Below are 24,436 nucleotides of genomic sequence, written 5' to 3'. Positions count from 1 at the left end.
TGTCGAATGTAAGAAAGACCCGAAAATAACCCTCCGGAGAACACTTTTATTCTAGAACTGTTTAGTAATGGATCTGAGATGTTTGCAAAATATTGAAAACAATTTTTTTATTCCTTTGAGAGTTAAAATATTTGTTCTCATTAATACAATACAGCACAATTTATTTTCTTTCGAAGGAATCAGAGATGGGTGGAATACTTTCGGAGACTTCTAGCGACTTGGCAGGTCCGTACACCGAACTCTTCACAGATGAATGTGAAAGAAGAAAAGAAAACTAAGATGGAGCAAACAGAGAGAGGTGACGTCACACCGTGTCGCTCCCTTACCTTGAAGCCGTCATAGGTCCAACTACCGAATTTCAAAACGCAGGTTTGCTCGTCAAAGGGGAAATACTCTACGTCTATCTCACAAGACGACTTGTAAATGGCCGGCGGCTTCCATTCCACCAGTCCTTGGTGGTAGATGGTTGCCTTGGTCGCCAGGGTAACCTCGAAGTTGCCGTCAGCGCTGTGGGTGGAGAAAAACAACAACACACAGACTGAGGCCGAACACACGAGTTCCACTTGAACGTGACCTCTCTGGGTTCACTCAACATCAATCCAAGGGAAACCTGAGATCAACTTCGGTGTAACTAAAAGGGCAATTTAGTAAGCCACGAAGAATTTCAAAGAAGGTCAAGAGGAAAATTATGCGGACCGTCTGAACGGAAGTCAGAGATTAACTAAAAGACTACTAATTTAAAGGAAAGGAATAGCAAATTCTAAGATTACGTGGGGTTATTAGAGATAAATTCGAAAAATGAAATATAATATGCTGTAAACAAATGTTAAGGGAAAGTGCCGATAATATAAGGAGTTAAGAAAAGCAAATATATCCCTGTAATAGGCCAAGGAGGCCCATAGGCTTGTGAGACGTCGATGCTCACACATTTTCTACAAAATCAGCTCACAAATGGAGACGAATTTGTCAGCCTTACGCGCCGGGCGCCCTTTACCACCAGAAATATTCCTGGTACTCACTTCTGTTGGAGGCTGACTCTACCCCAGCGCCATAGCGCGGCTGGAAGGATTAGATTAATTGAAGAATCCAGCGACATCATCGGGAATCAACCTGTGACCTTCAGGCTTGTAGCATAGTGCCTCAATCAACTACGCTACTGCGTGCCCCATTAAAAAAAGGGACTTACTAAAATAATATCTTAAAATAGATTTGTGTCGAAGGTCCGTTGAAATTTCACTTAAGATTAATTTTTATTTCATGAAGTCTTAAGTTTCTATCAAAAGCAGAACGCCAAATTAAACTAATTAAATAAAAATTGAAACACAGATTTATGAGGGTTGTTAATATGAAAGCATGCAAAAAGTAGAGAATTCATGTTCTATGCTCAGGTTGATTTTGTAGCCCAATCTTAAAACTATAGACATCAGCAATAGTTGCATAATTAAATCTAATACATTTTAAAAGAATTCTCTACACATATTCCTATGCAGTATCACACAATCTCTTACACACGTCTCTCTATAAATACATACATACATACACGTGTATTATGAAAGCTGTGCGCTCACAAATTCCCTTGTTTCCGTCACTTACAGACTTTTCTTGACTATTTTTGGATTGTTCTCAGTGTTTGGTTCTTTGTTGTACTGGGGCCACTTCTGGCCTATTGTACCAGCCCCAGATGATAGGTGAGAGTGATTGTGGAGCAACTGGTGGAATGAAGATTGGCAGGGGAAACTGAAGTACTCGGAGAAAACCTGCCCCAGCGCCACTTTGTCCACCACAAATCCCACTTGACCAGACCCGGGATCGAACCCGGACCGCCCCCGTGGGAAGCCAGCGACTAACCGCTTGAGCTATGGCGCGGCCTATTAATCATCATTTTTTGGCACTATATAATCTTGGCTATTGACAAGATAATTAAATAAATCCTAAATAAATAAAACAGTAAATTATTTAGTCACCAGAGTTAAGGGGCTGCAATACTGGAGACAACAGACGCAGAATTCCTTAGTTCAAAGTAATTCTGATTTTATTTTCCCATCTGACAAATTTCCCAAACCAGAAATTTATGCAATATTTGAGTTTCTTATAGCAATTCTTATGAAGACTTATATCTCTTGGAATGTACCGTCGTGTAATGCTTTAAGTCAACAGACGTTTCGGAAAAAATATACCGCCTCCATCTTAAGGGTCGAAGAATAAATAAGCCGAACAAGGAACCGAAACGTCATTTTAATTTATAATGGAGTTAATGGCGGTATATCCCAGAAGACAGAACTCTTGAATTGGTAAGTTTTGAGGTTTTCACGGCAGTGACTATGAAGAATACCGACTTCTTGGATGTGGCGCCGTGTAGATAATGTGTAAACCGACGTTTCGGAGGGACGTATCGTCTTTATCTGTAGGGTAAAAAATTCGCGAGCTAGGAATCAGCTGAAGCCACCTGCTCACCCTGGCTCCTCGCTCGCGGATTGTTATACCCTGAAAATGGAGGCGATACATTCCTCCGAAATGTCGGTTTACACTATCTATACGGCGCCACATCGTAGAAGACGGCATTCTTCTTAAGAATTTTATCATTATTATCAGATAAATGAGAAAACCTCAAGCCAAAGTCAAAGTCAAAGTCACTTTGCGACTGATGGTCGGTCAATCTGTCTGTCTTGGTGTCGAGCCCCAGCTGGGGCTCATGGCCAGATGTTTCTTTTTATATGAAAGGTGCTGTCGTGTACATTTGGGGCGCCCTCTCTGACGAGAGGTCGGGTCTGTCATTTGTCAGTCATAGCCTGTATTAGTAAGTCCATTGTCAGTATTTACATATATGTAATTACAAATCTACTCTTTCTTCCTACTTCTATGTACAATACACACAAGGCCTCTGTCTGGCCAGGCTCAGTACAGTAGACTAGGCACTATTTCTAGTAGCTTCCGCTACAACGGCAGTCTAGTCACTTGAACGGTGAGAAACCCTGTCTTTCATGCAGTCACAAAATAATACATATCAGCATAATCGGTTTTTGAAATTTACGGTTCTCCCAGTCGTGACTATGTAAAGTATATCTTTTTGAGACTTGACGCTATGTAGCATATAGAATCATCCGGCCCCTTTCTGAGGAGAACTCATTTCATCATTGCGGTGAAACACTGCCAAGCAGCAAGCGTAGTAAATCTTTATGCCACTTGTCGGTTAGTTTTATTCCTCCGCCCTGAAGATGGAAGTAGAAATTCTCTCACAAATATTAGTTTAATTTTTATCAAACTGAAATGAGTAATGAAGAAAGTCGTCTTCTGGGAGNGACTTTCTTCATAGTCATCGCCGTGAAAACCTCAGAACTTACATGAAATGAGTAATGTTTCAAACGACGGCCCTTCACAATTCTGGTATTGAAGTCCCCGTGTTTTGCGGCAACTTCTCTGACAGCAGTGTGTAACGTGTTCTGGATTTTCAGGCGGTTAGCATATAATGGAACTGTCACTCAAAGGCATTATTTCAGCTTCATAGGTTATGTAGAGCCAAGAAGGATGGGAAGATGATTATGAAAGGTGAAAAAGGACTGCGTGAAGGATTTGAAAAAAGTGTTCGTGGTTTAACAGAAAACATATCTACAATTTTACCGCTATACTGATCAATTAGGAAGAAAAGAAAGGTGTTGTATTATTTCGTATCTCTGAGGCGTGATCCTAGTAAATTAATTGTACCGTTTTTTTGTACTGGAAGTTATCAATAGCCTAAATCGTTTTCAAGAATTATTCTTTTTGGATTATACTGGAAATAGTATGACTGTTACTTAACGTGAAAAATTACGATATATTTTTTGGAGCGGGGAGAAAATTTAAAGGAAAAATATTGTGATGTGCTGCCTGAAAGCCGGACTATAAGACGTCAGTCACTAGTCAACGGTTAGAAATTCATAGATAGTGAAGCCTAGGAAATCGTTGCCCCGGAAGTGAAAGCCTAAGAGTGGAGTTTCCACCGTTACAAACGAATTGTTTGAAGCAGCGATTTCTTAGCAGCGGGCGAAAATAACCCTTCGACAAGGTATTCCATATTCAGACCAGCAGAGTTCTTATTCGACTAGAACTGAAGAGTTTTTATTCGACTTTAGCAGGACTCAGTTCGTATCCGACAAGGGACCAAAGAGAGTTGAGCTCCGAGCAGAAGACGCTTCACGGAGACCAGCGGTGGAAGTAATTGTAATAAGGAAGAGGAAACGTCTGACGACGGTATAAGTGGAATAATTGTACTTGTGAGTGTAAAAGTGACTGTCCAATAAATATTCTTTGAAATCCAAGAACCTGCACAAATTTCTTGTCGCGTTGCCTAGCAAACACGTGATTATACTACCAGGAGCAGTAACTCAGTAGCACAACTTTAAGAGCACGGGACTCAAATCTCTGGTGATCCTTGTTGTTTTGAATTAGAATAATCAATTTATACCAAATTTAGTTTTTATTAACTTTGAACTCGATGGTCTTCCCATATATTTTTTACCTATTTGTAACGTAGACCCATGCAATGTAGCTTTATGTATTATTATAATAGATAAATCCGATTTTAAAGTAACTAAAAAGCATTCTGAATTAATAAAACATTTTCTTAATATGAAACTTTTATTGCAGTTATGGACATTATTAATGTCAATTATTTTTAATATTGCTAACAATCGAATTAAAATCTACTTCCTTTTCTTATTCTTCTAGCATTCACGAATTAAAATTAAGTATATGTTGTAATTTACGGGCATGTGTAATATCTCCGTACAGTATGTGGTGGTACAATACAAATCTACCATTACAAAATACAGTCAATTCCTACAAGTATACACAAATATTACCTACATTCGTGCTTCTGACAGCATGATGAGCCATTGTGGTGAAACAAGACAAGAGAAGCAAGTGTCACTTGTGGCAATTTTGAAAAAAGAATGGCCAGAAATTTATTTGGCGAAATTACCGTCGGAAAAGCGTCACACAGATCGTGGTCCTGGGTTGTGCTCTGAGCATTTCTCACGCTATCATTCCTAAGCTATTTGTAGGTAAAGCTGTCCCTGTATCAGACCGTGGAAGCCCGTAGGCTTGTGAGACTTCGAGGTTCCTATATTGGCCTATAAGGAAAACGGTCTTCTGGGATGTGGCACCGTGTAGATGTGGTGTTAACCGACGTTTCGGACATGGTCGGGACATGACGCCAGATACACAAGGCCATACAGTCCATAATCGACTTGCATAGCAACCTCCCCAGCTAACCTTGCCTTCTCCCCCGACAAAATATCCTATACCTGCTCTAACCTTGCTCCTGTCCCAGACCCTTCCCCTCTCCCTCTCCACTGATTTCCCATGTAGACCTGTCCCTTCCTTTTCTGCTCTCATATATATATTTTTTTTTCATTGGCACTACAGCCCTAGTGGGCCTAGGCCTACCTCCATGAACTTCTTCGTTTCACTTCGATTTTTCTAGATCATACACAGTCGGTAGGACTCCTTGGGCGGGTGATCAGGTCGTCGCAAGGCCTCTACCTGTACACAAACACAGAAAAACGCACACACACAAACTAAACTTCCATGCCCTGAGTGGGATTCGAACCCACGATCGCGGTTTCCAAGCGAGCGAAGACAGTACATGCCTTAGACCTCTCGGCTACCATGACCGGCCCTGCTCTCATATAGCTGAGTTTATTTCCAACATTAGTCTGCTTTCACTTATTCCCACTGTCTCTTCGCTTGCGGATTTTCTTATTTTTCCTTCTACCCTGAAGATGGAGGCGATACGTTCCTCCGAAACGTCGACTAACACCACATCTACACTGTGCCACACCCCTGAAGACTGCTTTCTTCATAGTCACCGCCGTGAAAATCTCAAATTTTACAATTAGCGTATAGATGGCGGTAAATTTATCAGCCTTACGCACCGGCCGCACTTTAACCCAAGGAAAATTCCTGGTACTCATTTCTGTTAGAGGCTGAGTCGACCCCAGTGTTCTAGTTTGGCTAGGAGGATTAGGTCGATTGAAAACTCAAATAACTTCATCAGGAATCGAAAACGCGACCTTTCGGTTTGTAGCATAGTGCCTCGACCCACTACCTTACCGAATGTCCCAAGTAAAATTATGTTTTAATCAAACGTGCATGTATATAAATGTTGACCTACAAATTCAGAAGAGTGGAGTATTCGTTTAGATCACAGGCTTCAGCAATCTCCGAGTGCGTTTAGGAAACTAACATTGGTTGTTGATTGTTCGGTTATTCGAAATACGTTTTGGCGCTTCAGTAACGTGGCCACGACTGGCAATATCAATTGTGTGCTTTAATTATGATGTTGATGAGAACATTGTGTTTCATGATCATCACAAATCAGTATGCCTCAGCGGCTCGTAGCAAACCCTGATTCAAACTATAGATCAGATATCAGGATATTTGGAACTACATAACAATGCTGTAAACAGGGAAAACCCAAACCTGCTCGCCCAGAAGTACACTTCCCTATAACATGAATTGTAGTAGAGAAAGTCTGGTATAGAGGCGTATAGTTTGATTTGGTTCACCCTGTTCCGTCACAGTAGCAATAGTATAAAAAGTTACCAACTCCGTGCAGTGTGACTGATACAAATTTTTTCTCTTTTTAACCTTTCATCTTTGACATGTTTCGGTCTTAGAGACCATCTTCAGAAGGATATATCAATACAAGCGGAAGCTACCATTACAATATTATTAAATTCGCTTAGTGGGGGGTGGTGTCCAACTGGGTCCACTCGGCACGGCGGCGACTGATTGACCTATTGTACCTGCCCCGGGTGATTATGATGATGGAGAATTTGGTGGAATGAAGATTGGCAGGGGAAAACGAAGTACTCGGAGAAAACCTACTCCAGCGCCACTTTCTCTACCACAAATCCCACTTGACCAGACCCGGGATCGAACCTGGGACGCCACAGTGGGAAGCCAGCGACTAGCAGCTTGAGCTATGGCGCGGCCTTTTACAATGTGATTGGTCAACATCAGTACATACAGACAATATAATTACAATGCCATGAATATAAAAGCTGAATCTTTAACAACTGTAGAGATGTGAGTGAATATATTAAAAATTAGTTTGTTTAAAAATCTTTGTTAAAATTTAGAACCAATTTGGTTCGTGTCCTTTCTACTGCCTCTGATTAAAGAAGTTGAGTGTCTACCGCGTTGTGGTTCTGTCGTTTGAAGAATAGGACTCTTAATGTCGTCCTGTTGTTCGGGCCGCGCTGTGTTGTTGTACTGTACATACAGTACATGTATATAATGTAGACATTTGTAGACAGACTTTCTTAACAAAACGTTTGTATGTTAAGCGCTAGTCAGATTTTCGGACTAAAGAAATTGAGCCGTCAGCCGAAATGTCTTTTATTATCGACAAAATCAGAAAAAAAGAAAAGGTAAGTGAAAGAGGGAAGAAGTGCTCAGAGTTCTATGGGGTATGTAGGTATAGTGATGGAAACCAGAAACCATCACTCATAAAGAATGGCATATTTTAATATAATAACCTTACACTCGTATTGATGGAGAGGAATATTTTAGATGACATGAATTTGCTGTAAGGACATGACACATTCTTTCCTTCGAACGCTTGTATTTGAAGGGAGAGTCGAGGGTAAGTGATAAATGCGCAATTACATAACCTTGTGACATATATCACTGAATATTTCCACCAATATGGGTTTCTACGCCCTCAAAATTTCCACACATGACAGATTTATGGCCTTATTTTAGCTGTAAATTTTAACATACAAAATTCTGTTTTCTAAAAGTTTAGAGCCTGATGGTATTAGCAACATGGCTTCTAAAGGAATATCAAAATATTAGTTGCAATGATTCACTGGTCATCACTCTTAAAGTGAAAAAATTAAATATTGGGACAGGTGCGAGAAATTTTTAGAAAAATCTACTGAGATGTGCCTCCTACTAAAACAAACAAATTTCGTTACCTGTAGTCCGCAAGCGAAATATACCGACTGAACGAGCGACCGCCGCTTGTCGGCGAAGTTAGTGCCAACTTTAGCGGATAGAGGGTGTCGCGTGGTCAGAGCAACGAATCCCCACAGCCATTAATTTCGGTTTTCTAGACCGGAGTCGCGATTTCCTTGAAGTAGCTCCTCAATTATCATCACGAGGTCGAGTGGACCCTGTTCCAGACCCACTACTTCTCAGAAAACCTGGTAGCTCCGGGAATCGAACCCGGGACCTCTGAATCTGTAGCCAGGCGGCTATGCAGCCCACCTATTCAATGGGTACCGAGAGTTATACCTCCTACAAAAACAACAAACAAATATGTTAAAAATATCTAACTTCTGGAATATACCGCTGTGTAGTCCGCTGGAAGTCATCCGAAGTTTCTAAGGAATATTATAACGTCCATCTTCAGGATAGAAGGATAAACCAAACAAGGGACCAGGACAAAAACAGGTGGCAAGCAACGGACTACAAGGGATTACATCCTAGAAAATAGAACTCTTCATAATCGCCTTTGTTAGAACTTCGAACCCGACAACAACCAAATTTATAAATTACGTGGCTGGACACAACGTTGCTAAGCAACTGACCGTTAAACACCTTGCGCCTGAATACAAGCAAGGAAACACTGGAAGTGCGGCGTTTTCTATGCGGTCGGCGCCATGACCGTTGCTATGCGACTGCTGTCTAGACACTTTCCAACGATAGAGAGATTTTCTGTGTGGTCGCTGCGAAGGCTTTATAACGAGATTCAAACAATAACCAAGAAGAAGCCCGTGTAGAGGCGGGGTCGAATACCTCCACCTTGACCCTGCGAGTCGTAGGAGGCGACGAAAAGGGAAGTCTCAAATCTGAGAGAGTAAAATATGGTCGCGAATCCCAAGGGACTCAGACCCGAGAAAGACTGCGCTGGCAAGGACGAGCAGCATATACAAAAGACATACCCGTCCTCTCGTCAGAGAGAGCGCCCCACAAAAACAAGACCGTAACTGCCAAACAGTAATAAATATCTGGTCATGAGTCCCAGATGGGGCTCGACACCAAGACTTACTGACTGACTGACCGTCAGTCGCAATGTGACTAAATTTGAGAGTATTTGAGAGCGTTTAAGTGAAAGCCAGGAGAAGTTCGTCGTGTGAAGACTTGGCGTGTGAAGACTTTAATTATGTGTAATACTCGGAGGGAATTGAAGCGCTAGTTTCTGTGTTGAGATCCAGTAACAAGAGGACTAGTGTGCGTGCAACAGTGAACTATGAGTTGTATGTAAATCAGCGATAGCGCTGTATTTAAGTATAATTAAGAGAGGCTGTAACTAAGGTGCTAATGAATCCAATTATCCAAACTAGAACCCGTCATTTCGTCATGCGAACCCCTTACACGTGACACTGTGTAAGAAAGTTACAAGTAAAAGTTGTATGAAATAGAATTATTTTTGATTTTGAAAATGAATTATATAGTGAGTAAGATGTCAGTTTTCCTTAATACTTTCATAAAAATTTCCCACGACTTTCCCAGTATTTATACTTCTGACAATTTCCCTAGTATCGTACTTAGATTGTTCTCCTTTACATGTACGAGTATGTATCACGTGTCTGCAGCAAAGGTCACCTACAATGTTATCTTTGTGCATGCGAAAAATAGAGTACTAATAACGGCAAATTAAGTAGCCGAAACATATTGTAACGTGTTTGCTGGTTACTGAAGACGCCGTAGAGATGGTTAATTGGTTTATTTAACAATCTACAAGTAACGGCTACAATTAATTATCACAATATTACGGGTTTCCAAACCCTACAACAAAATCTCTTAACACTATCTTCAAGAGTCTTCGCGTATTAATAACGCGGGAGCTATACAAGTCTCCCTGAATTACACACTCCAGATATAACTGGTTATCACTGGTTATCGCACACGCGTCTGTAGCTCGTAACTTGCGAACTGAGAACTCGTTAGTAACGCACTGACTGGCTGACTGTCACAGTACAACTCCCTGTGAATAGCCTTCGCTGCTCCTTATGTAGCCTTGATCGGACCATACAGAAAACGGCCATGTAATAAGCACCCTTGTTGCCTGGCGCTATGTTGCTAGTAACGTTAGCGGTAGTAATCGCTGTTACCACCGTAACAATCCTGTTGCGTCACCGTTACGTTACCGTGCCGCGTCACTGCTGGTGGGGGGGTTCTCCTTTGCGCAACATGTCACAATATGAAATAATACATTTTAATTATTCTACAATAAAAGTTATATTTGAACAAAATGTATAGTTTTATATATATTTGTGACATAAACATTTTTCCCACTGGTGATTACCAATTTTAAAAATAGAAATATATAGAGGAAAAAGATTATAGCATTAAAACATATTTTCTGGCTAGAAATATTATATTGTGACATGTTGCGCAACGGAGGACCCCTACCTCCCCCGCGGCACGTGGCGGTAACGTAGCGCTCTCGTTATTACTTGTCGCGCTACGCAGGACACCACTCCCCCCCCTCCCGGCGGCGGTGACGTGCCGAGCGGAGCCGCAGTGAGCCGAGCGGAGCGGAAGCGAGCCGAATCACAGCGCGCTGGTCGCTATGCAACGCGGATAAACAGTGGTTGCGATAGACGACCCTAGCAACAGCGAACGGAATTAAAGCCGGCTGAGCAGCAAGCGAGAGTGAGTGTGTTATCAACAGTTCTCAAGGCAGCTACCTACGAATTAGTTCCGAGAGAGTTCCGAGTTAGCCAGCAACCAGTCAGTTGCATTCTGGCACTTGGAGTGTAGTATTTGTGATACTGCAGATAGCAGTAATTGTGAATCTGTAATTTGGGTGATTGTAAGTGCGAATGTAAAATAAAATTCGCTATATCAAATACGGTGTGAAGTTATTTGTCGCGTTATACGCCCAATACGTGATAATATTTTTGGGCATTATTCATCGTCTTGTCTATTTTCTAAAAAACCGCCCTGTTTCTTTTTAAAAACACGTTTTGGGGACTGAAATCTGCCCCCGCCCTCAGGTAAAACCTACTGAGTTGGGTCCAGTATATTGAGCTAGCCCCTATCTCAGGTTTTTAGAAAATAAACAAGACCATGCATAATGTCCAAAAAAATATAACACTTGTAGCAATATACCATGGTCACAAACATATTAAAATTAATCTACATTTTAAATTATACTAAGCACGGCCCCTAAAATCATTTATAGTTCCTTATTCACAGCCACGCTATAAAAACAGGCCAGTTCAGAAAGTTATTAAATAACCTGCGATCTAATCTATTTTCACTGTACGCACGGACACACAGAAGTTTACACACACAGAGCAGAATATGACGACATAAGCGAATATTTCATTATAGAAATGTCAACTTATTTCTCAATTTATTCTACAATAAGACATTTCAGGATTATAAGAATGAGATTTTTCTGCTTCTGATGTTCGCTTATGCAGTGGAAACATGAACAGCATTTGTAAGCAGATGGAAAATACGTATTCTATAAACCATTTACATGATTTCGTCACATAAAAGTATAAAAAGCAAGATGTTCATGTTTGTAACAATATCTATAGTCCATTCGCGGAGACGAGAGAGTCCTCGTAAACAAATGCACGCGGTGTCTCCTTCGCTCTTTGAATGAAACCATGCAGCGATCACGTGATGCGTGTATCATTGCAGGGGCGTCCAAAGTTCACTCTTCAGTCTGAATGCAGGTTAACGTGCGTCCGAATGCAGTGAGTGCGCTGAGTAACTGCGCGCTTTGTCCACTCCTTGCTGTCAGCTGTGGCGACCCGGGGCTTGCTTTGTTTGCGCTGACTGTCTCGTCTCCGCGAATGGACTATAGTGGGAATTACACAGGTAATATTTGATACTGAACCTGTTCAGCGACCTTGAGACGGACTGATCCCCTCGCACAACCGGCCCTACCGACTGTCTAAGATTAAAAACTGAAGTGAAACATGGCGTTTCATGTATGCGACCGACGCTTGTCGGAGAAGTTAGTGCCAACTTTAGCGGATAGAGGGCGTCGCGTGGTCAGCGCAACGGATCCCTCGGCCGTTAATTTCGGTTTCCTAGACCGGAAAATATAAATGTACATAGAGTGTAATCATTTTAAGTCTATATATTACGAATACACGCTGTACAATTCAATAATGAAAATGTGTAATTCTTAACACCTGAGGATGGTCCTTTAAGGGTCGAAACACGTAGTGGAACATAAGTTAATGAATTATAGTTGCGTTGATGGTGGAATTTGTATTCTTAGCTCTAGACAATATTTATCTACACTGTACGTTTAATTAGCATGACTAATATTTATCACAATATGTGTCACATTACGGAGAAAGTTCTGAAATATTTTATCATGTATTCTTTTATGAACACTTGGCTAAGCGACCACCAACAGCAGAATTGTTCAAGTTGATGCGTTAGAAAGTCAGTGAAAGTTGACTAACAACTTTGTTTCTCAGTATAGACTACACTACCTGATAACTTTTCATTTGACCTAAATCCATATAGGAGAGTTAGGTTTTCGGCACAAACAAATGAATGCATTAAATTAAGAATGAATATCACAATTTACCCTTCGAGAAATTTGATCAAATTTAACTGAATTAATATATTTTTTCTTAGGCCATGTCTGGCAGTTAAATTTGTTTTAAGAAGTGTTTTTAATATGCTAGTAGGTACCGAAATTTGATGTTCAGAGATTTAATTTTAATTTAAATTAACGTCCTACTTGATATTGCTCACGCTGGTTCCTCGCTCGCCCGATTTTCTTCTTTTTTATCCCCTGAAGATGGAGGCGAGAATAAGACATTCTATATAATAATAATAATAATAATAATAATAATAATAATAATAATAATGGGATTCGGTAGAGTTCATTCGGTATATCGATATGCTACGGGCCGGACAACCGGGGTTCGATTTTCGACAAAACAAGAGATACTTCTCTTCCCCACAACCTCCAGGCTGCCCCCCAGGCCCACCCAACACCCTATCGAGTGGGTATCGGAGGCTGTTTCCCCAGAGCTACAGCGGCTGGGACGTGAAGCCGACGACTCACTTCCATGTATTGCCGAGGTCAAGAATGGTGGAGCTGTATCTTCACTCTCCCACATGTCTTCAGGGGTTATTCCTTAATTCATTAAGCAGAGGGGCAATTTCACTTTTATAATAATAAAATTATAAAAATAACTCTTGCAGCATAACCGAAGATTTAAATTCACTGACTGTACATGTCGTGAGGCAGTGCCACTGAGGTCTCAGATTAATAACCAATAAGCTCGTCGGGACACAGTCTCAATGTTTCATATACATTTCTATTTCCTTCATGCGTGCTACACATCATACCCACATCTTTATTTATTTATGGTTATGTTATTAGTGGCTCAGATTATATTATAAAATCGCAAAATATGTGGAAGGAAATGTCCTGGTCTATTTTAACTTGCCATTAGAGCATTTGCCTGAAGAGACTGAGATAAACCACTTGAAACTTCAGCAATGATGTTCGGTGTCCCCACTGATATTCGAACTGGGCACGTCCCAAATATCTTTCCTGAGGCAACTTTATCAGTCAGGCCCGTATCACCTTCATGGATTTTATCACCGTAACTTTGAAGTTTAAGCAATTTTCTCGGCCCTCCTGTCACTTCATCCCCTTTGCATCTGAACCCAACACTTCTTTCCGTCTCTATAGCAACAGCAGCTTGATCAGTGGTGCCATCTAGGACCAAGCGAGAATGAATACAGAGGTGAGGAGAAAGGGGAGGGAACAGGAAGTAATCGTGACCTATTTTAATACAGAATCTCGGCATTAGCTTGGGGGAAACTCAGCAAATCAATGGACGGGTCTTTTGAATACGAAGTAAGAACCGTCTGTAACTGCACCCCGTCGTTAGATGGGAAGCTTCTAGACATGATTAATGACCTTAGATTAACTATGTTTTATGAAAGTGGGAGAGTTGTTTAGGAAGACATGTCTATATTGCGTTGCTTCCCCTGGGTTCATCTTCATGACGGGGAATGTCTATATACAATAATCTGGCCCCTTTAGCTGCTAACCTCTAACGGAAGATAGATTACATAGATTTTAGATTATCGCGGAGGTCAAAAATAAGACTGCGGAGTTATAGTATGTGACGCCGTACAGCTCGGTAAAGAGTAAAGACTAAAAAGTAGGTAAAAAGTGATTCAAAATTAAAAATAAACAAATAAATATATACTATAACACGAAATTTTAATAAAGACAAAAAATATCCTACACAATAAAATAAATTAAATTAAAGTATAAACTAATTTCATTATAATACACTCCAGTAAATGGTTGCAAGATAACAAAGTAAATGAGAAACGATTCGGAATTGAATTTATAAAATAAAATATATAATATAAATATAAACTACATAATAATAAGCGAACTAAGTTGAAGAAAAATTAAAACGATTTAAAATGCTAAAATAAATTAACGAAATACATTGCAGTTTCATAATAATAATAATAATAATAATAATAATAATATAGTAAATGGTTAAAAACTAAAAAGAAAGAAAGATCGATTCATAATTAAATTTATACAAAAAACATATACAACAATAAACAAAGTGGAATAAAAACAAATACAAAAATTCTAAAAATAAAATAAGTCAACAAAACATAACTTTATTACAAACACAAAAGTAATTGTTATGTAATTAAAATAAATATATATAACAAATAAATTTTCAAAATTTCGAAGGAACATAACATCTTCCTGAATATACAGGCAGGTTTTTGCTCCGAAAGGCTGATAACCATATACCTGACCACTTGGTACCTCATCCCAGATGACAGCGGTACTAGGGCCTATTTTTATCTTGTTATAGTGCAATTTCACACTCCGGATTCGTCGGTAAGTTGTCTGGCTACTGTTTCGACACCTGACAAGAACAAAAACTCACTTTTTGTCACCACGAGGTTCCGATCGGCTTCAGATATGTTTTCTTGGCAGTAAAATGACAGGTTATGAGGCTGTAGTCTCACCTCCATCCAACGCCAGAACTAAGAATGCACGAAGCATGCCAGGCCCCCAAAATCTACTACATTGAGCGCGGTTAACAATATGTTGAACTTTACGTTTTATAACGTACCCTAATATTGTAATTTATAAGATTTACTAACCCGGCCTACTTAATTACTTATGGAGCTGAGCCCTTCTTGAGGAGCCCTTCAAATCTGCAGATACTCAAGAATATCCTAGCACTTTATGGAACCCCAAAGTTCATTACAGTGTTCACAAGAGCACTCCACTGGTCCATATTCTGAGCCACACCAATCCAATCCATACCATCCTATCCTATCTCTCTGAGATCCATTATAATATTGTCCACCCACTTATATCTTGGTCTTCCCAGTGGTCTCTTTCCTTCTGGTATCCAAAGCATCCGTCCAGGCCCCAGGCTTTGTGTGCACTTTCGTAACAATGTTATTTTTTACGGTGAGGAGCTGTAAGACCCACGCCCAACCCCAAAGCTGGAGGACCACCCCTTGTCGGATGCCCGCGACTGCTTATTCAATATATTTGCAGCTTCCCTCCATACTTGGAGGGCGTCTCCTCCATCCGCAACCCGAGGACACGCCCTGCCGTGTTGACAAGGGACCCACCTAACATCCGCAACCTGAGGACGCGTCACGCCGCGGTGACAAGGGACCCACCTAACATGGAACCCGGCCTACAGATGAATGTAAATATTTAATGCTAGAAACCTATCCTAATTCCTATATGAAAACTTGATCACGTAACACAAGGGCTCAACAGCGGTAATGCCGAAGTCCGCTAATGTGACGTATTTTGAGAGTGTTCAATCCTGGTCCTCTCCAATCTATTTTCCCCAACTTTAATTTTAACATCCTCTCATAGCTATTTCTTTGGCCTTCCACTTGGTTTCAATCCAACAGCTTTCCCACAAAAATTCTATGTGCATTTATTGTTACTACGTCAGAGCTACATGTGCAATTCGCCGTAACAACATTTACTTTCTGTACTCTAACAGCATCTGCCGGTCACGGTAGCCGAGCGGTCTAGGTAGGCCGCACACCGCCATGCGTCAAGACATGTAACAGTCAAGACACGATGTCTGCAACATGACGCAAAGGAAGGAGCACGGTTGGAACGAATGAGATTATGAAAACCGCCGCACACCGCTCTGAGTCATGATGCTGACGTCAACTTCATGCTGACAAATCACTAATGAAGCAAGACTGCGTCTTTTGTCTCATGTCTTGATGCTTGTCTTGACGCAGTTGGTGTGCAGCCGCTCTAAGGCAAGCACTGTTTCGGTCGCTCGGAAGCCGAGATCGTAGGTTCGAATCCCACTCAGGCCATGGATGTTTAGTATTTGTGTGTGTGTGTGTTTCTGTCTTTGTGTACAGGTAGAGGCCTTGTGACGAGCTGACCACCTGCCCAAGGAGTCCTACTGAATGTCTAAGATCTAGTAAACCGAAGTGAAATGGAGAGTTTCATGGAGGTAGAGTCAAGGCCCAAACTGGGGCTGTAGCGCCAAAAGGGGGAAAAAAGCTAAGCGCATCTGGTGAGATGCATGGATCAATAAGCCTCTTCATCAAATTTTCATCGGTTTTGAGTACTTGTCAGATAATATCCAAACAAACCCTCAGAAAAACACAAATGCTAAGATACATACCCAAAACTGACATGGGTTTCAAGGAGGTGTTTATTCAGATTGTGATGTTCTTGTTTGTGGCACCGTGTAGTCTTGTATTCGGATATAAATGAAGCGAGATGTTCCTCCGAAATAAAAAGTTCAGCTACAAGTCTACACGGTGTCACAACTCGGAAGAGCATTTGAATTAACGAAACTGGTATAAACTTTCGTATCTTATGGTAACTAATACATGTTGTTCAGCTTTCGCGTCTTACTGCTTTTCAAATCCTTCTTGGCTGTCAGCCCGTCCTTGCAACATTCATGGACTACACGTCACTACTAACTAAATAACTACCTCATGCAGCTGAACCCTTCTTGAGAAGCCGCCAATTGTGCAGCTATTCAAGAACTTTCCAGCGTTTTATGAAACCCGACGGTATATTACCGTGTTCACAATAGCCCTCAACTTGTCACTTATCCTGAGCCAGATTGATTCAATTCATACCTTTCCATCATATCTCTCTAAGATCCATTTTCGTCACTAATCAGTAATTATATATTTTCCTAAAAACCAAAAAAAAAAAAAAACTCAAATCAATTATCGATCATAATCGAGTGGCCATTTTTGAAAACAAATTTGTTAATTGATCGAAATATGTCGTGATTTTAGTTAAATAAATAACAAGTAATTATTGGTGTGTTTTTCATGAAAGTTGTGCCGGGAAAATTAGATTCTAACAGTTTCTCACGATGTGGTATAATATTCAGAATTACTGGGATTTTTAACTTTACCCATCGTTCGGTATTCTAGAAACCAGAGAATATAACGTTTCGGAAACTGGATCTGTTTCCTTCATCAGGTATGGAGGAGACATCTATTCTACTGGGTCCGTTAGGAAGACCTAATCTCAGTCACGTCCCGTAGCCGGAGTACCGTAGTCGGTACAGACTTCTTGATTGAGGGGTCAGAGTTCGAGTCCCGGTAGAGTCAAGAATTTTCTCTTTTCCAAGTCGACAAGATCTACTCTGGGGCTCACACAAACTCCTATCCAAAGGGTACCGTGGGTAATTTCCCCAGGGGTAAAGCGGCCGGGGTGTGAAGCTGACCACTCACCTCCAGCTAGTGCTGGATCAATATATCCACTCCCACATACGCCTTCTTGGCGTAGCGCCTATTTCATTAAGCANAATAATAATAATAATAATAATAATAATAATAATAATAATAATAATAAATAACGAAAAACAAACTCAGTGGCCTGTAATCCGCAAGCGAACTATACCGACCGAGCGACCGTCGCTTATCGGCGAAGTTAGTACCAACATTAGCTGAGAGAGGGTGTCGCGTGGTCAGCGCAAAAGATCCACACCGCCGTTAATCTCGGTTTTCTAGACCGGAGCCGTAATTTCCTTTAAATAGCTCCTCAATTATCCTCACGAGTCTAAATGGACCCCGTTCCAGACCCACTACTTCTCAGAAAATGTGGACACGCAGGAAATGTAACCCGGGACCTCTGGATCTGTAGCCAAGAATTCTGATCACTAGACCACAGAGGCGATCCTTCATTTTGTGAACCCTGCTTTTAATGTTGTTTCAAATACGATATTAAGCTCGAGGGACTATGCATAGTCCACTGTAACAAGAACCATCTTAAAACTGCTACGTGGAAAGCTGTTCGGCTGAAAACCCACTGACGCGACAAGCCACGCGCGGTTAAGTTTTGGAACGCGGCACACAGGCGGCAGAGCTGTGGCACGCCTAATATGTACAGATAACGGACGCGCGCGACAAAGAGCGGCTAGCCGCTCGCGACTAATTGCGCCAGTGGGTTTTCAGCCTTACTGCGTCTAGAACCCCTCATTATTCTAGCAAGAAATCCAAGGTAATACTGTACAATGGGATTTGTGTCGATAGTTGAACATGGGGGGACTAAGTAGAAAAAATCATAAATTTATAAGGCGTGACAAGAAAAGCTCTTAATGGCCTATAAGGTGGTACTGTTCCTCCAGTCTTACCAAAAATTGTGACTTAACTCCGTTATACTACGACTCATCAAAGTGAGTTGTAAACTTTATCGTAAAGAGAATGGTTAGAGACGAGAATATGAAAGTTTCGAGAGGTTTCGAACGATAAAAGCAAACAGAATCCAAGATAAAACCTAGCTGAGACAGAAACAAAGAAAGAAGCTACGACTTTTAGGTCGTAATAGTGCAGCAGGAAGTGTTATAGTTTTGACCCTGAAGATGGAGGCAGTAGCTGCTTCCGAAACGTGAAAACATTTCTACCAGACTACACAGAGTTACATCGTAAAATACAGTAATTTTTATACGAGTCATAAACCTGATAAACTTACATCTCAAACAATATAAATATTGCAGATTATCTATCCGCATTTTATATTATTATTATTATTATTATTATTATTATTCTTGAGCCGCCTCTCTGGTCTAGTGGTCAGAGTTCCTGGCTACAGATCCAGAGGTCCGCGTTCGATTCTCGGCGCTACCAGATTTTCTGATAGTAGTGGGTCTGGAAAGGGGTCCACTCAGCCTCATGAGGATAATTAGCAGCTATTTCAAAGAAATAGCTGCTTCGGTATAGAAAACCGAGATTAACGGCCATGGGAATCCGTTGCGCTGCCCACGTGACACCCTCTATACCCAAAAGTTGGCACTAACTTAGCCGTCAAGCGGCGGTCGCTCGGTCGGTATAGTTCGCTTGCGGACTAAAACCATAGAGTTTGTTATTATTATTCTTGACGTTGGAAGGAGATATGGGCACCCGAATTTCGAACAATATAAATATAATTATACAGAGTTATTTTGAGCATCGTTTAATATAATATACTGTAGAGGGTCGGGAGCTCTGTGTTTCGTATCAACAGGAAAAATGCAAGAGTTCACTATGAAGCACATCTGTATACTGCAAACTCTACAACACATCGAATTCCTTTCCACAGGCTATGAAATCTTTTCGTTTTCCATTGAAAATCTCCCGAAAATTCGCTATTCAGCAGATCCAAACGTATCGAGGCTTTTTGTTATGTTCCAAGATAAGGAAACATTTTTCGTGACAACCTGTTCTAGCGGACTGAAAAGTTCGGTAAATATTGGTAACTAGTTTCAGGAACAGCGAAGCTGCTGTTCGCTTTCTGTATGAATATATCTCTTCTTTTTATCAACACTCAAGAATTTTTAAAACTGCAATTGAAATGAACAGAGCTACACTGGGGTTTCAGTTAGGGGGACTTGCTATTTCGGGAAGAATCATTGCATTTGAGCACAACTGCGTACTGCTGAACATGAATTATATCCGGTTGAGCGTATTGAAAAAAAAATGGGTAAAATCTTCTGGGATATGTTTTCTTTCTGGACCATTTAAATTCAACCGACGTGAGGACCATGTCTCTTCCATCTTTAGGGTTGATAAATAAATGACTCAGGAAACCAGCCTGAAGTAGGCAGTAAATAGAGCTTGAAGACAGGTGTAGCACATTCCTCCGAAACGTCGATTGACTTCCAACTGATAAGTAGTTGTAACCCAGAAGGCAGGATTGCTTTGAGAATCTCAAAAACTACTAAACAATCAAAACATTCAAAATAATCTATATGAATCAATTAAATATTTACACTTAAATTATACTGAGTAATTCTAAATTATTATCGGATTTCCATGGGATGTAATTTTCAAACCGGAAACAAATAAATCAAAATGTTTACATGTCAAAATAGGCGGGAAATTTGAAGTAGTTTAGCATTCTGAAGTACCGATTCTATGACTAATAAAACGTTGAGAGTTACACTTTCATATTCCCTAAGCATTTTTATCTTTTTGTTTCATTTTTGAAAATTATATGCCACGGAATCCTGGCATTAATTTATAATCACATTGTATTTCAATAAAACCTGTAAGAAAATTCCTTAATATTTCACTAATTCTCGCAGAGAAATTTGACGTATTTATTGCTGACAACGACAATAAAGAACATATATATTTCAATAATATGCATTCTTAATTTTGTAAAATCAGTTGTTAGGCGCACTTATCCCCAGTAGACACACTAATACTAAATTTAACGGCTTTATTTCATAGGCTGTTAAAGACAGGTAAGAAAATATCTTTAGTTCGTATTCTTTTAATGAAAATAAGACTTGCACCATAGATATTATTATCAAAATTATGGTCCAATTTTGAGACAATTGAAAAATTTCGAGTTAAGGTTTACAGAAAGTATGGCCGCGCCATAGCTCAAGCGGTTAGTTGCTAGCTTTCCACCGCGGCGCCCCGGGTTCGATCCCAGGCCTGGTCAAGTGGGATTTGTATTGGACAACAAAGTTGTTCCCTTTGAATTTAATTATCAAATTATAAGAAAATTTTATTTCAAGATTTTATCGGAGACTCAAGACCCCCTTCTGTGGTCTAGTGGTTACAGTTCCTGGCTACAGATCCTGAGGTCCCGGGTTCGATTTCCGGCGCTACCAGATTTTCTGAGGAGTAGTGGGTCTGGAACGGGGTTCACGCAGCCCCGTGAGGATAATTGTGGTACTATTTCAAGGAAATTGTGTCTCCTGTCTAGAAAACCGAAATTAACGGCCGTGGGGATCCGCTGCGCTGACCACGCGATACCCTCTATCCGCAAAAGTTGGCACTAACTTCGCCGACAAGCGGCGGTCACTCGGTCGGTGTAATTCGCTTGAGGACTAAAACCACGGAGTTTTTTGTTTTGTTTTTATCGGAGACTCATATGAAAATAAATTAAGTATCTAATATGAGGACTGTCTCTGCCGAGTCGCACACGTATACTTTTCGTCAAATTTGAGTGTGATTTATTTTTATGAGTCTCTTCTTACTTGTTTCACTTGTAATAGGCAAATTCGGGAATAATTACTAATCAATTGAGTTTAATTCGACTGAACTGGGACATTTATACTTAATTTAGACTGTATTATATATGAAATAAAAATTATCTAACTTTAATTGAAAAAACGTAACCTAAGTTTTAACAAAATGTTTGTGAATGTACCCTAACAATTAATGATTAATGACTGTGTCTTTTAAGATGAGAATTCTCCATATGGTAACGAATGTAATTTCGGAATAGAGATATATCCCTCTTTAGAAGTAAAGCTGTCACAAGGACAAAATTGTTCTAAAATTTAATTAACTTCAAATTCATAACCTCACAGATCAAGTTTTGTGTCAAAAGAATGACGTTGACACTATGATGCCTATACACCTAACATAGGCAATTTGAATGATCACTGCTTATTTAAACGACAATTTAAGGACTTTATTAAAATGATAGAATCGAATATTTAGTCCTCATCCACAGTGTACAGAGTCACCATTTAAAATTATATTCTAAGTTTAGAAGATGGAAGACTGTTTGTGACGTAGAATTTTCTATAGCAAAAAATTTATCTCAATGTGTTTAAGGAGAAAAAGGATCTGCCTTTATGTAGTTTATTCATGAAGCCATGAGAGTTTCTTATTTTCATCGTAGTATATATTCCCTCCCTGTATGAGAAACCACACTAGCATTGTTTATGATAACACCATTTTGTTGTATAAATACAATTTCCCTTAATTCTGCACGTTGCATTACACCGCTGTCATTACAACTATCAATAGTTTGTGTTCTAATGATTAGTGATTGATTGTTGATATAATGAAAGTGATGATGGCTTTAACACGCTCCACACTTGCTTTCAAACAACCCCATTTCATCCTTAACAACCATGAGAGACATTATCTAGACAAAGTCGAGTCACAGGAAGAGAGGTTCTCTTTCCATTCACTCAGAGTGTAATAACGCTGTCAAGCTTTTAGCCTTAATGCTAGTCTACCCGCATGTCAAACTTTAGCAGCGAACAATGAAGAGATACAACCAACTCTTTGTTTTCTCCTAGGTCCGAGCCCCAGCCTTAATTACAAGAGAAGATGATAAAGTTTTAATGGTTTTGATGTACTTTTATTCATAATGATGTTGAGAAGATACTGCAGCTTATTATATTATATTAAATGAGATAATATTTGGTACAGGCAAAAGACTCGTTCGCATACGTTAAAGTTGCGTTACTGAATATGAGCTCACTACTCTCGGCAACGTATTATCATAATGGCTGCTTCACACGCGCTACACTCAAGATGAGTAAACGAGTCATTTATTTTACAAAATGAAACACTCTTAACGATCTTTTTTTACTTAAAAAAATATAAAAAAAGGATGCCATATTAGTGCACTTAGTTCATGTTCAGGTTTTATTCGAAAGGAAAGTAAAAAGCAAGAATAATTTTAAGAAGAAAGCCGTCTTCTGGGATGTGGCGTCATATAGATATTGTGTTAACCGACGTTTCGGAAGAACGTATTACCTCCATCTTCAGTGTAGAAGAAAAAAAAAAGAAAATCTGCGAGCGAGGAACCAGCGTGAGCAGGTGCAGATGGACTAATGTCGACCTGCTCACGCTGGTTCTTCGCTTGCGGATTTTCTTCTTCTCTCTTCTACCCTGAAGATGGAGGCGATACATTCCTCCGAAACGTCGGTTAACACAATATCTATATGACGCCACATCCCAGAAGACGTCTTTCTTCATAGTCACCGCCGTGAAAATCTCAAATCTTAGAAGAAGAATTTTAGTTTGCCTCTAAAGGCAAGTTGGAGACATTGAAATAGCTAATACAGTATTAACAATACGAAACTAGTAAACTTTCATGGTCATCTGATTTCGAATACTGTATTAGCCCGAACATAACGCGAGCTTATACTTCAAATACTGCCTACTAGATAAAAGGGGTCGCCTTTAAAAATAACTACTACGAAGTTTATTACGCGGAATTATAAATAAGATATTAAAGTTTGTGACAGTAGTACGGATATTATTGTTTTTGGACATCACCCATCGTCTTGTCTGTATCTAAAAACACGGCCTTGTTTATTTCTCAAAAGTAAGATGAGAATTTTTGCTGTTTTTTTTCTGTTAGTTCATCTCTTGACTTACTAATTGACCTTCAAAATGGACAAGGTACTTTCCACAGTGATGGCAGTAAACGTCTACCAGACTACACGTCGTCACACTTGAATAAGATATTAAACTAAGGAGATATCACAGATGTAGAACTACTACAAAGTTGAACTCGGCGAAACAATATCAAGTGTCATGTGGACTCAGTTCACCTGTCTCTGAATAATGTACACTGAAAATGATATTGTGACATGTTGAGCTATGGATGACGCCCCTCACCCCCCCCGCCAGCCGTGATGCGCCGAGCGAAGCCGAAGTGAGCCGAAGTTAGCCGAGTCCTAGCATCCTGGTCGCTATGCAAAGCGAGTCAACAGCGATGACGTCACCAAGGGTACCGCGGGTTGCTAGGCAGCGCGGGGAAACAGGATTGCGAGAGACGACGGTAGTAACAGCGGTTACTACCGCTAGCGTTGCTAGCAACACAGCGCCAGGCAACAAGGGTGCTTATTACGTGGCCGTATTCTGTATTGTCCGATCGAGGCTACATGAGGAGCAGCGAAGGCTGTTCACAGTTAGTCCTGGAGCTACCTCCGAGTCAGTCCTCGAGCTACCTCCGAGTTAGTTCCGAGTTAGCCAGCAACCAGTCAGTTGTATTGTGGCATTTGGAGTGTAGTATTTGTGATACTGCAGATAGCAGTAATCGTCAGATTGCAATTTTGGTGATTGTAAGTGCGAATGTGAAATAAAATTCGCTACATCAAATACATCGTGAAGTTATTTGTCGCGTTATACGCCCAATACGTGACAACTGGTGTCAGAAGTGGGATTTGGACTTACACACGTGACCGTGAGT

The 24,436-nt window shown here is 40.3% G+C and overlaps 1 protein-coding gene across 4 annotated transcripts in view; it reads right to left on the bottom strand.

Annotated features, from left to right (window-relative positions):
* The window catches only part of LOC111868236 (acetylcholine receptor subunit alpha-like), a 143,626-nt gene that overhangs the window by 60,713 nt on the left and 58,477 nt on the right, over nucleotides 1-24,436 (bottom strand). For 2 of the 4 annotated variants that reach the window (XM_023858692.2, XM_023858691.2), the window contains exon 3: nucleotides 327-507. The exons of the other annotated variants lie outside the window; for them this stretch is intronic. In XM_023858692.2, the coding sequence (XP_023714460.1) occupies nucleotides 327-507 (181 nt within the window). The remainder of the gene's footprint in view (nucleotides 1-326; nucleotides 508-24,436) is intronic. 4 annotated transcript variants of the gene reach the window in all.

This window comes from Cryptotermes secundus, unplaced genomic scaffold (genome assembly GCF_002891405.2).
Source record: "Cryptotermes secundus unplaced genomic scaffold, Csec_1.0 scaffold364, whole genome shotgun sequence".
NCBI classification, from domain to species: Eukaryota; Metazoa; Arthropoda; class Insecta; order Blattodea; family Kalotermitidae; genus Cryptotermes; species Cryptotermes secundus.
The sequence above is the reverse complement of the archived record's forward strand: the minus strand, read 5'-3'. Positions and strand labels throughout refer to the sequence as shown.